The sequence below is a fragment of the Sylvia atricapilla genome, chromosome 14 (assembly GCF_009819655.1).
Source record: "Sylvia atricapilla isolate bSylAtr1 chromosome 14, bSylAtr1.pri, whole genome shotgun sequence".
Taxonomy (NCBI): Eukaryota; Metazoa; Chordata; class Aves; order Passeriformes; family Sylviidae; genus Sylvia; species Sylvia atricapilla.
This window is the reverse complement of record NC_089153.1, coordinates 14,774,053-14,787,280: the sequence shown is the minus strand read 5'-3', so window position 1 is coordinate 14,787,280 and position 13,228 is coordinate 14,774,053. Positions and strand designations below refer to the sequence as shown.

At 42.8% G+C, this 13,228-nt stretch overlaps 1 protein-coding gene across 6 annotated transcripts in view; it reads left to right on the top strand.

Annotated features, from left to right (window-relative positions):
- EBF1 (EBF transcription factor 1) overlaps positions 1-13,228 on the top strand; it is a 265,338-nt gene that overhangs the window by 17,925 nt on the left and 234,185 nt on the right. For all 6 annotated transcript variants that reach the window (XM_066329262.1, XM_066329261.1, XM_066329260.1 and 3 more), the window contains exon 6: positions 1,063-1,131. In XM_066329262.1, coding sequence (XP_066185359.1) covers positions 1,063-1,131 — 69 coding nt within the window. The remainder of the gene's footprint in view (positions 1-1,062; positions 1,132-13,228) is intronic.

Below are 13,228 nucleotides of genomic sequence, written 5' to 3'. Positions count from 1 at the left end.
GATTTTCTGTTTAGGGACATCAACAAACAGGTTCTTTCCTTGTGAGATGGGGGTTTCCATCCTGGGGCGAGTGGGTGGGTGAAATCTAAAGGCTCTGCTGCCCTTTGTGGCTGTGATTTGGTGTTGTGGGTTTAGATGGGCTGGTGGGAAGAGCAGGGCAGCTCCCAGCCACAGCTCCAGAGGCACCAGGAGATATTCCCACCTGGAGCAGCAACCTGTACCTCACCCACCAACTCACCTGCAATATATTTACACGTCCTTATGGAAAACAACCCTTGGCAAGGAATCATCAAAACCCACGACCATTTAACTTCTCATTAGGAAACAACGAGCCCCCTTAGCTCAAAAAAAAGAATCCCAGCCTCGAGGTCAGCTATGGAGCAATGCTTTGGGAGACGGAGCTTATATTTCACATGCCTGCTTTGTATCTGACCTGATGCAGGGCACCAGCAGCCAGAGCAGAGCTCTCTGTGGCATTAGTGATCATTAACATGCTCGGAAAACTTGGGGAAACAGGCGCGCTCGAGCATAAAAAGCTGCTGCTGCTGCTTGCATTTCATCTCCCCCATTAACACCAGCCTTTCTTACAGGGAGAATAATTGTGCTCTCGGAGGTTTTTTTTTGGGGGGGAGGTTTGCCAGTAGCTGGGAATTGTGTGGAAGCAGGAATATCTTGTGGATGTGTAACACAAGCGTTAAGCAAATGTAAAAACCAGGCTCAGCAGGGAAAAAAATCTGCCTTATTTTGTGTGCCAGAGTCTGCGGGACAAGTGTTAAACCCCGCGGAAAAGAGGCTACACACAGGCAGCTCTTCGGGGCTCTCCTTGAATTATTATTTGTGAAAGGGGGGCAAAACCCCTCTCTTTTTTTATATTTTCCGTTGCTAACCAGCTGTGCAAGAAGTTAAACATCGTAATTAACCCATATGTGACCCAGTACATTTGACTGATTTGCAGGCAGGGCCGGCAGGGTAACTCGAGCCGGCAATTTGAACCCACCGTGTTCGTAATGATGATTTTACAGTGTAATGGTCGCACTAAATCCTTTCGCTTTTGCTCTGTAGCCGCTGTTGTGACAAGAAAAGCTGTGGCAACAGAAATGAGACTCCATCAGATCCAGTGATAATTGACAGGTAAGGACTGCTATTGTTTCCTTCCATTTTTTTTTTTTTTCCTCCTCCCTCTCCTCATTATAATGAAACACCTGCCCTGTGTTGCTAATGGGGAAGAATTAGGAGGATATAGGGATGAAATTTTGTGGTTTTTTGATGCAGAATTAGTTGTGCTTTGCAGTTGTGATTGCCTTGGAAGGGCCTTATGTGGGATAATGTAGGGATACTGGAGCGCCCTGCTCTGTGGAGGGCTCCAGCTCTTGTAACTGATTCATGTGCATAAAGAGGAGATTTTTCTTTCTGACTTCCTGTGACTCAATTCACATGCTATGCCAGGGAAGCTTCAGGAATAAAATAATAATAGTTTGTGATTTATGAAATGTGGTTGGGTGCTTATAAATATTTAACTTTTATTTGAAAAATGTTTGAATCATTATCACTTAGCTACTGTAGTTCTGTTGGATGCAATCCATCTACATTTTAAGGCTTTTATTTATGCATAAAAACAGTTAAGAAAATAGATCTGCAACGTAAGGTTTTTTTCCCTCCTCTTATTTTCTTTGGTTGGAATACTATTTTGACTGTATTGTCAGTTGATTAATTCATTTTTGCCTGTCTTAATTATTGTGTTTTTAAACAGATCCATATTGCTAATCTGACATCACTGAGTAAATCATTGTAGTACAATACATCTATTCCTGTTGTTCTGAGCCATGTGTAGTTTCTGTCACTTGCCAATTATGCAAAATGGTAGCCAAAGAGCCATTTTTACATTTGAATTGTCCAAATGTGTTTTCCAAAGGCGTGTGGGACAGCCAGGGTATTGTGCAGTGTTACTCTAGAGGAGTTAAATGTCCACCAAGTACCAGAAGTGTCTGTCAGGGCTGGGGAGAGCAGCACCCTGCACTGAGCTGTGAGTAGAGGGACCCCAAAGGGAGCCACCCAAGCACACAGGGGTGAGGTCTGTGCCCTCACAGACCACGTGCCTCTCCTTGCATTTCTGTCTGAGTTGTGTTTGCTGGATGAAGTTTGTCATATCTTCCATGCCAGAGCATCCATTTCATGAAAGAGGGTGAGGTGGGTATGATGTGTTGGGGCCCCCAGTGCAGAGCAGTCCAGAGCCTTGTGCTCATCTCAGCTCCCACTTCTCGGATGGGTTGGGTAGGAAAGTGCCTTTTATTGGATGCTTACAGCAGATGTTTTGATTAGCTGTAATAAGTAACCCTGAGAATGTTTAAAATCTCAGAAGATATCCCTATCTATTTTAACTAGGCATATTTTCATCTTCTCTGAGCATCAAGTAGCACCAGAGGAAGTGTGTGTGGGGGGAAGCCCCCCAGTGAAACCTGTACAGAGCTGTGTTTTATAAGCGTGCTGCAGAGCTGAGCACTATAAACATGGTGTTAGAGTGGCATTTTGAGCAACATGAAAGCTACAAAATTCACATGAATTTTTCATTGTACTGGAAAGTGAGATGTTAAGATGCTAATGGCAGGTTTACAGAAATATTTTGTTTAACTATCTAGTATGCAAAACTGCCAGTTGCAAATCATTTTAAATTTTGAAAGCTAGAGATGCTGTCTGTTACATGCTTCCTGCAAAATGAGGAAAACAGGTGCAGGAAAAAAAACCCCACTTTATCTTCTTAGTAGTGATCCATTCCTCAGTTTTTATATAAATTGATGCAAAACTTAGCAATTTTGAACTTCTTAAAATGCAAGCTGACCACAATTCCAAGCTGATAACACAAACCCTGCCTCGCCACCCGCACAGAATCACACTTGGCTCGTGAATGGGTTAAGCTTTTAAAGTTCTTCACTTGGTTTTAAATTGTGACTTTGATACAGAGGGTTGATATGACTGTGGTTTGAATAACACTTGATTTTGACCTGTTCCTGTGGGTTGCAATGGCATAAGAAATTTGACTCAGCAGTACTGTAATTAGCCCTCCCCGTGTTTTTGAAACAGGATTGTGTTACCTGGATTGCATTAGTGTGGCTTCTATTGTTGCCGCTTCGCATCTGTCCCAGTAGGGTACTTAAAACCTTTTCTTGGCTGGGGCTAGTTCAAACAATTTAGGCCAGGCAAGTATGTGCTTTATACAGTTAGTGGCTTCAGTGATGTTTCTTGTGACATTTATCCTATTCATTTTTCTTGTCCCCTTTGGTTTGGAAAGGATGAAATGATGTATACGGAGCCTTTTTACCTTAAAACGAGTCCTTTAAAATTGTTCTGTGATTAAAATGCCTGCACAAGTCAGGCCATGTGTTTGGTTGTGCTCCATTGTCACTTCTCCATGCACACAGTTTTTAACTGTTATGTCAATTGGTATGCAAAGCCATATTTAGTTATTTTTATTTGCGCTGAGCTTAGAGAATTCATTTGCCATTTGGGCTAAAGCACTCCCACATGCTTGATGCTCTGATCAAGTCTTTGCCTATGGATTTAATCTAACTCTTGCATCAAATCTTGTGAATCCACATACTCTGACCTAACACAGAGTTTAACACAGAGTCTATCCATGGGGTTTTTGACATATGTACTTACATGGAAATGTTATCCTCTTCTGACAAGTTGGAATACTATTTGGGATTAATTAATTCTCTTTGATGAGGCTGGAGAGACTTGGGATAGAGAAGGCTCTGGCTTTGTGGTGGTTTGGTGAACTTGGAGAAAAAGCTCTTTGGCAACTTCAAAGTTGCATGTGTTGTATTCTTCTTCAAACCCTGGATGTATGTGAAATCCAATTGTATATTTCTCTTTAATGAAAATGTGGGCTTTAAGAAAGAAAGAAAGTAGCTGTATTTGAAACAAGATTGGACTTTATTCTTTATAAAATTGTTTTATACTTTGCTCTTTTATAGTATCAGCAGATACAGTAGTGAAAGGGACCTAAAGAAATTTATACTCATATAAAAGAGTGATTTAAATTTTCTCTGGAGAACAAAATAAATCTATTATGATTACAGAGCAGTCATCCCAAGGAAGTTTCTTGGAAATCTGTGTGTGTCTGTATCATCTTCTTAGCACAGCCTGTATATTTTATTGCTAATCCAGTTACATGTGTTGAGATGAAGATCTGATGAACAGGAACTCATTTTAAAAGGGATATTATTGTCACAATACAAATGCACGATTCCTCCTACCAGTGCAGTGGCAGGGCTGTATTGTAATCACACTTAAAGAAAACACAGAGCACTTCCTGTTATTAAATTAAATTCTAGATTGATTTAACTTTCAAATTGTAACTCATATTTGAATTTAAAAGGTTTGCAATAAAATTCCTGTGAAGAAATTGAATAAATTGTAGTTTTATTACCACTCTGGATATCCTGGTGTCCTAACCTTTTTCCTTACAGTTATCTTAGTTCAATAAATAAAACCTCATTAGACTATTCCCATTTCAACGAGTTTATTAAATTTTACAGGAGTAATTAGCATAAGCTGTGCTAATTTTTCTGGAAGACTAATGAGAGAGCTTCCTAATTAGGTTTGCTTTGTAAGAATCAGAAAAGATGATAATGACAAAAGTCACATAGGGGAGAAAGTGGGGCTTTGTGTTATTCCTTGGTTCAGGAAAATGCTCCTCTCTTGGCACTCTGTTCCAAACTTTTAAACCCAATTTACCATTGTCAGGACCAATATTTAATGGTGTTACCAGTGCCTGCTGGGGCTCCTTTACCTTTTATGGCTGCATCCAGTCAATAGGAGTCCTACTGACTGATAAAATAGGAAATAACCACTGCAATCCCAAATATAGTGACAGAAAATACATAAACAATATATATCATATATATCCTGCTTGAGACATTGCATGGAAAAAGGGCTGAGAACAGGCAGTTTCTCACTCATCCTAAATTTTGCTTCTTCCCAGAGAACTTGAACAAGCTGATGACAGTGACCTGGGATTGGCTTTGCCAATATTTACCAGCAGAGGCAGGACCTGTAGTGAGAATCTGGCCACTGTCTTTTGGATTGATAACCTTTAGGTGAGGCAGAAGTCAAAGGGCTTCATGCTGGAGCTCCTCTGGGAGGGACTGTGTGACCTTTGGGGACAGGGGATGGCCAGGGCTTCTTGTGGCCCTGCTCTGGTAATAATGAAGGTCCTCATGTGGCATTTTGGATGCAGTTTGGGAGCAAGGAGGTGATTTGTGCCTTTCCAGTGCCATCACAGCTCTTGTTGATGGGGCAGGGTGGGGACTCGTGGATTAGAGGCTGTAATATTTTCTGTGCCTTGATATCAGATGGCACCAAAGTACATTTTAATGCATGACCTGCTACCAGTGTCTGAAAGGCCTCTGTGCTTTCAACATGTGCAAGATGCTCATCTGGGCTCTCTATAACCTGTCCCAGCACACCCCCAGCCAACTCACCTACAGATGGGTTTGAAATCTTTCAGCTTGTAACCTGGAAAGTTTTATGTTTGTGGGTAGGATTTCACTGTGCAGTGACATGAAAAACTCATTACCTCTGTTTTACTGCTTTACAAGTCATCATGTAGTGGATTGTATTTTACAGGCCTGATCATCTTTTCATCCTAAATACCAGGCAGGTGGAAAAGTGACTGGGAGGACTGTATCACACTGCCTGCATCCTCCCCACTAACGCACTGCTTAGGTAGATGTGGCAAATAATGCATTTTGCAGTAGCTTTCCGTGTCTGGAGAGAGGGGGAAGGAGAGAACCTGCCCTGCAGGAGACGTTCTGGCAAGGGGACAAGGTGGGTTTTGCTGAGAGGGAGCTGCTGAAGGATGCTTTGGTGCAGGGGATGAGGCCAGGGCTGCAGCTGATCCCTGCCAGCCTACAGGGACGTGGGCTCATCACAGCACTGGTGTCACAGCAAAGTGGCAGCAGATGCCAGGTGCTCTGGCAGTGGCCCCTTGGCAGGACAGTCCCTGGCTGTCCTATCCTTGTCCCCGTGCCCGTGTCAGTACCAGAACCTGAGTGGGTCAAGCCAGGCAAAGCTGATTGTGCCAGTGTCCTGCTCCCCTCTTGTCACACCCGGGATGGGCTGTGGGAGCCTGGGGGTCCCATCACTGCTGCGCCCTTGGGTGGGTTTTCCCCACAGAAGGAACAGGAGGGCAGGCATGGAGCACTCTGATAGACATCCTAGCTGCAAAGCGCCCCTGGGTGTGAATATTTGGCTGTTATCTGGAATTTTGTGCTGGAAAGCTCCCCCCACCCTCATTGCTGTGCCCCTTCCAGAGCTAGATGGGTGTTACTGATCCATCAGGGAGGAGTCAGAGGAGCAGAAGCTGGGTGCCAGAGCTACCCCCAGCAGTGCACAGAGATGTCTCCCAGGCTGTCTTTTCTGGCTGTGGGGCTCTGAGCAGGGTGTTCAGAGACAGAAGTTGGCCTGGAGCACTTCATGCGAGCTCCGGGAGCCTGTGAACCCACACACTGCTGAGAGGGGAGGGACCCAAACACACGTCCTCCAGGATTTGCTTGTGATTGATGCAGCTGAGAAGCATTACCCAGAACATTTCCCACATGACTTAGGCAACCAAAGGCATTTTGAGCTGTTGTGAGATAAATGGGAGGCTCTGATCAGGAGATGCTTCTCACACTGAGATTCAGGCTCGCATGCTTGTCCCTCTACGAGTGCTCCTCATGCATGTGGTGGCAGTCTTCATTCTGGTGATGAAATCACTAGAGCTGGGGGTAGCTTTGCAAGGATTCTTGCAAAAATCTCTTGGTTTCAGCCTGCTGGGGTTGGCACATATCACTTCTGCTTATAAATTCCTTTACTTTGCTCTTGGGGCTGAGTGAACTTGGTCAGGGTCAAACCAGCTTCTGCTTATTGTTTGTTTGATTTCTCTTCTCTCTGCCTCCAAGTATAAGAATTTTTGTATGTTCTCAGAAGTGTTATGCACAACCTTAATTTGGTCTGAGCTTCACTCAGAAGGTTTGTGAGTTTCTCAGCAAACCTGTTCTGAGTTTTCAGTTTGTTATTAAATCCCAAACCAGGCAAGTCTTATGTGGTTTTGGGTTTCATTGCAAACATTTCACACTGCTCTAATAGTTACTTGCTTCTCTCAGTGATGCCTTTTGGATCCACAGCTAGTGTTTGGGGCTTTAGTTAACTGTGATCTTATGCTTGATTATTACTATTTAATGTCACTGGTGATGCAGCAGAGGCTTCTATTGCAAAGCAGGCTCATGGTGCTGAATGCTCAGTAATTTCTAAGCAGGGAGACAATCTCATTCCAGAGAACTGGTTCTCCTGGTGCAGAGTAAAAGTTGAGATTTTTTCCAAGGAGACTAAAAAGGTTTGTGTTGAATGTCCTGGGGATGGGAGGAACTGAAGACAAAATTGCTAGTTTTGGCATTTGACTGTTAGTGCTCACCCATAGCCATGGGTTTGGCCAGCTGTGACTTGTGTGCACACATGGGATGTGCTGGAGCTGCTGCCCCAAGGTCAGTGTGTCCATGTCAGCAAGTCCCTTGGGCTGTTCCTGAAAAATCTCCTGTCAGCAAGGGTTAACAGTTTTAGGAGATAGAATTGGTTTTTTTTTTTTTTTACTCCTCAAAGTCCATCCTGAAGATGCTGTGGATTTTATTTGTGCAAAGGAATCTAGCTGAGACCCCATGGATCACTCTGCTGCTCTGTTCTGGTGGCAGGACTTGGGTATCTGAGGTTGGAGGTGCTTTAAAAAGTTTGGTGCAGTGACCTCCTGCAGCACCAGAAAAGCTCTGAATGCTCTGGTCCCAGTAGGAGCCCAGGGCCTGGCAGGGTGATCCATCCCTTTGTGTTTTTTTTTTTTTTTTTGGTCACAAAACTTCAAGTGTGCTCTTCATACCTATTGATTTCTTAATATGAACTCCTTCTTCAAAGCCTGTCCTGCAGCAGGGAGGATGTGCTGGGCACAGTGGGCTCCTGGCTCCATGCAGCTCAGTGGCAGCTCTTCTCTCTCAAGAGTGGGGATTTTTTTGGGGGGAGGAAAAATCCCCTGTCTTTTTCTCATATGCATATATATACACACATAGGTTCTGGAGTGGATAAATTTCCTCTTCCATCTTAACACCTGATTTATTTCCATATTTGCTGTCGCAGTGGGAATGCATACATGAATAAGAGCAATGGGGAAATGTATTTGCAAAGATCATCCTCAGTTTTAATGCAGATTAGCTAAAATTCTTCTGAACATGAAAAATGTATCTCGGCTCTGCCCCAGTGTTTACTGGATAAAAACACAACCCAAGCTTTATCCTGCAGGAGCTGAGGTGTGTGAGTAGTTTCCTTCATGTGAATTTTCATAAACGTTTGCATGTTCCAGCCGCCAAAATGTATTCTTATAAGTAATTTGCCACACTTATTAAAATAACTATGTTAAATTCACAGGCACTTCTGCCTGCTGGAAGTATTTAATTTTAATACAACATCTAACTAATAAAGTTAAAAGAGAGTAAGAAGCACTTGTAGGTTACTGTGCAAATCGTGACTAAGTTTCTAGAAATGGTTTTTACACTGTCCTCGGGAGGCATCAGGTCTCTGTAGTAGTAGTGGGAAATGTTGGTATGAATTTTCCTCCTTCCCTGTAACATCGTGATATTTTTTCTGTAACGTTCTGGAAAAGTACAGAAAACCCATACAAAGTTCCCAGTGTGTCACATTAGCAACTTTGCATAGGTAGTTTGTGATCAGAATATATTACTGTATCAACTGGGTGTTTACTTTTTTTTTGCTAGGGACAGTATTTTAGAGGTTCTTTTTCTTTTTAAAGTGGAAGGAATAATTTATTCCTACCTGCTTTTTAAAAACAGGTATCTGGAAATGGAAATGTGAATACAAATTTTCTGTCGCTGTTAATATGCGAATGATATGAAATTAGTTATTAAAAGGCTTTATATCAAATCAGTGAAATGATATACTGGACTGTAGTAAGGTGACCCAGATATAGAGCCTTTCAGAGCAATCATTGAAATGCCATGAACAGTGCTGTTTTGTCTTTGGTTTCTTGCTGCCTCTAAAGGTGTAGGCAGATGAAGATAACTTTAAAAAGAGCTATTTCTCCAATTACAAGCTTTTGTCCAAGACCAAAGAAAGATTTTTAGACTAACAGCATTCACTATAACAAAATTAAATTCCCTTCATCTGACAAGAAGCGGAGTCTGGCAATAGTTTGGGATTTTTTTGTTGGGGCTGGAGCAGCAGCTGCCCTCTGTACCCCGTGTTTTTCCCAGACAGGAGGTGACCTGAAGCAGTGGGAGCGAGGGCACCGGGTGCTGTCCCCTCCCTTTGGGGACATCATTTCCCCTTCCCAGGGCTCTGGGGAGGGCTGAGGGAGCAGCATCCCGCTGCAACCCCCCTTGCCTGCCATGCCAGGAGGCCTGGCCAAATCTTTTTGGGTTTGTCACAACTTGCCTGATCTGGCATTCCACAACTACGGCGTCTAGCTAACGGGCTGAGGCACCAGAGTTCAGTAATGTAATATAAAAAGTAATGGTGTTAGCTAACACATCCTTAATAAGATATTGTCTGCTGCTCTGCCATATGCTACCGAGCAGGCTTTCCCTCTGTGGGGCTTTTGAGTTCTCTCAATAAGATTATTTCAAATACTCTAATCCTGAATCATTGACATGAATACAAAAGCCTAGTGACATCTAATAGATGCCTCTTAGCTTTGCTTTTCCTCTTGTTCCTTTCCTTTTTCTTCTCTTTTTTACCTGACAAAAAGCTTACAGACACTTGGGCTCTGTCTCTCAGTACCAGCATGTGGGTCCCCTCATGAAATATAAAGGAGGAAAAAGGGCTGACATAGGGCTGATAAGCCACAGAGCAAAGGACCATAGAATTAAAAGTAAATGCCAGTAAATCCTACCCCTGTACACTCAGTTGTTCTTTCATTGTTTTCTTTAATTCTTCCAGCACCATGCTGGGCTAAAAAGAGATGAAAAATGGTGCTACCAAAAAAAAAAAAAAAAGAAAAAAAGAGGTGATGCTACAATGCCAGGGTCATATAGGCTTGCTTGATTCTTGGGTTTTCCTAGTGCTACTCTCACCTTGACTTTCTAATCAGAGTTGCAAACAGTCAGCTAAACACATAATTCAATTAGCTGAATGTTTAGGTCATGTTTTTCAAAGATTAATTAAAAAAAAGAAAAGACATCCTCGAGTGACATGATTTTGACCCTGGAACCGATTAATATTATATACCTAAATGTTAGAAAGACTTAACATTCCAATGTGAGTATTTAGCAATCAAAAAATAATCTTCCTCTTAGTGTTGTCTCAATGACTGTCAGAGGCAAAAAATCCTTTTCTGTTCATCTGCTTTTGGACTTTGACAAACTGTTCATCTGTTGATTCCAAAATCTGCCTTTGGAAAAAGTTACTGGTGCAGGATACACCCACTGTCTACAGTGGGTTAAAAACAAGCTGTTTAAACCACAATACTTCTCCTTAGTTTTTATCCACAGTTTTGCAGAGAGACTCCCAGGCTCTCCTGACCAGGACAACCATCAGCTTCCACCCAGTTGAGTCCGGTCTCCTCTGTAAACTCCCTCAATATAATCCCTCAGTTGGATTTTTTGGCATCTGCATCACTACATAACCATTGGCTGACTTCCCAGATGTTAAGTCACTTTGATAAGTGGATGTTAAAAACCACTTTACCTAGTTCAAATTTTGTAGAAAGATGACACAAGGAGAGGAGAAATGTATTCTGTATTCATTATAAAGTTCTTTGCTCTGAAAGAAGTATAAAATTAGCCACACTCAGAGCTATTAAGATTTGATGGTGGCTTCTTCTCCCAGCTGTTCCAGGTGCCTCCACATCTCTGGCACAGTCCTGCACGAGCTGGGATTTGGCTGCAGAGGGGAGTCTACACCCTGGAATATCTTTTAGGGGGTTTTACAGGAAAGGGAAGGAAAGGACCTGCAGCTTCGATCAGGATTTACCCTTTTTTAAAGAAAAAGGAGGAAATTCAGCTGTGTTACAAATGAGTGCCCTGGAGTTTTCTGTGATCTGAGGCAGAATCTGTTTGTCATGCTGGGGTTTATGTGCTAAAAGCAGATCTGTAAAGCTTTTTTTTTCTTGTCTCTGGGTCTTTCTTTTTGCTAGCATGGCTCTATGGTGTTACTGGGCCCTGCTGCACTCTGAGGCTGCTGAGTGAGGGATGCACAATGGGAGAGTCTCTGCCCTATGGAGCTGTTTAGGCAAGACAATCCCTGGGCTTTTTTTTTTTAAAGCACAGTGAGCTCCATAATGGCTCTGGCATTCTGAAAAATGGAATAAACAGTACTGTGGTGTAGGAGGAAAACTTCTTGCTGAACCCCATTATGTGTACATAAATTGTCATCTGTCGTGTACCACGTGGCAGGAGAGAGGAACTTTCCTTTTTTTTTTTTCCTGAAGGATTGCCCTGCTGTGACAATGGTAACTCAATTTGTCAGAAATTACAAGAGCATTAATACATCATGCCCTAATGTTTCATTAGGACATTAATACTTTCGAAGTCATCGGAATTTCCCTAATAAATGTCTTCAAAGTTGGCTGGCCATTCATAAATTTGAGTTTTCAGCATTCTAATTGTAATTGAGATACCTCTTCTCCCTGATTAATCCTTGGAGTTTGTCTGTAACAATCAGCCTTGTTGACATCCGCACTTGAAAGAATAACCCGCTGTTAGTTAATATTTGTGTTATTGCAGAGTGGCATGATTTGGAGGGGGGGAAAGAAAAAAAAAAATAGGGAGACTATTCTCGGGGAAACAAAAGAGAATTTTGGGAATGCTTTTTGCCATGGTAACCCAGTTATTGCTCATTAATCTGTCACCTATGAAACAAGTTCCAGACTCCGACACTCCGCAGCGTCCCCAGTACCTGCGGCTGCCCCCGGGAGGGATCCCCCTGCCACCAAATCCCATCATGTGCCTGGATGGGCCTCAAAGAGGGGGATTCCCTCTCTGCCTGGGCCACCTGGGCTGCCTGGCCCTGCCACCCCAAAAGCAGCTCCCTGGGGTGATGATGGGGAGCTGGCCCGTGGGTGCTGCAGCACTGCCTTTAGGGGCTGCCTGTATCTCCAGAAGGAAGGAAGTTTTTTTTTTTTTTCTTCCTTCATTTCCAAGATAAGGTGTCATTCATGAGAGCAGCGTGCTGAACTAATCAGGTTAATTGAGAGGCCCTGAATAGCTCTCATTGAGCGGATCCCTCCTTCCTGCTCAAGGCAGATAGTGCAGACGGAGAGATTACAAGTGCTTTAAACTCTTTCTCTCCATCTCTGAATTTCACACCCATTTCAGGATGACGAGGGTCAGAGCAGACGTGTGACACGGGGGTTCTACAATTTAGCTTTGCTGGGAGCAAGCTTTTATTTTTTGTTGTTTAGGTTTTGGTGTGGCTTTTTTTTTTTTTTTCTTCCTTTTAATCATCATCATTGTGATTATTTTTCAGTGAGGCTAGTGCTTCCCATCTCTCCTGATGCCAGGGACACCCTGCTGATTTACACCAGCTGGAGTGGTGTAAATTACCCCACTGTTTTGGAAAGATGCAGAGGACATTTGGAAAGATGTAGAAGACTAATGCAGTCGTGTGATTGGCTCTAGATTGACCTGCTCCCGAGTGTTGTTAATATTAAAATTATTTCAGACCTAACTCATGGCAGGGCTGCAGGAAACATTAATTTTAAAAAGATGTTTTCAGTGTTTGAAGCAGATAGCAGTGGGGTTTATTGCTTTTATGGTATCATTTCCCTTTAAACCCTTCTAATCGAAGTGGCTGTACGTAATTTTATTCAAGTTTACCAGAATGTGAAAGCATTTCCCTCTGGATACTCTTGCCAAATTAGGAACAGCCAGGCTCCAAACCTCATCCTAATCTTCCTCCTTGCCACAGTCTATTACATTTTCTTTGCAAATTGTAACTGTTAGGGTGAAGAAGGCAGAATTTTCAGGAAAACAAATTCCCCAAAAGTAGTGCGTGTGTCCCCCTTTCTCCAAGCTTAGCTCAATTTAAACACGAGCTAAACACGAGCATCGTTGTCCCCGTTGGCCCCCTCCTCTTCCCCCAGCTTCTTTTCCTTGCAAGTTTCAGGAATGACTTTAATTATCTCTACAATCAAATTCTCACTGCTGTCCCTGTGAAAGCGTGTAGTCATGGATTGCTGGGATTATTTTCT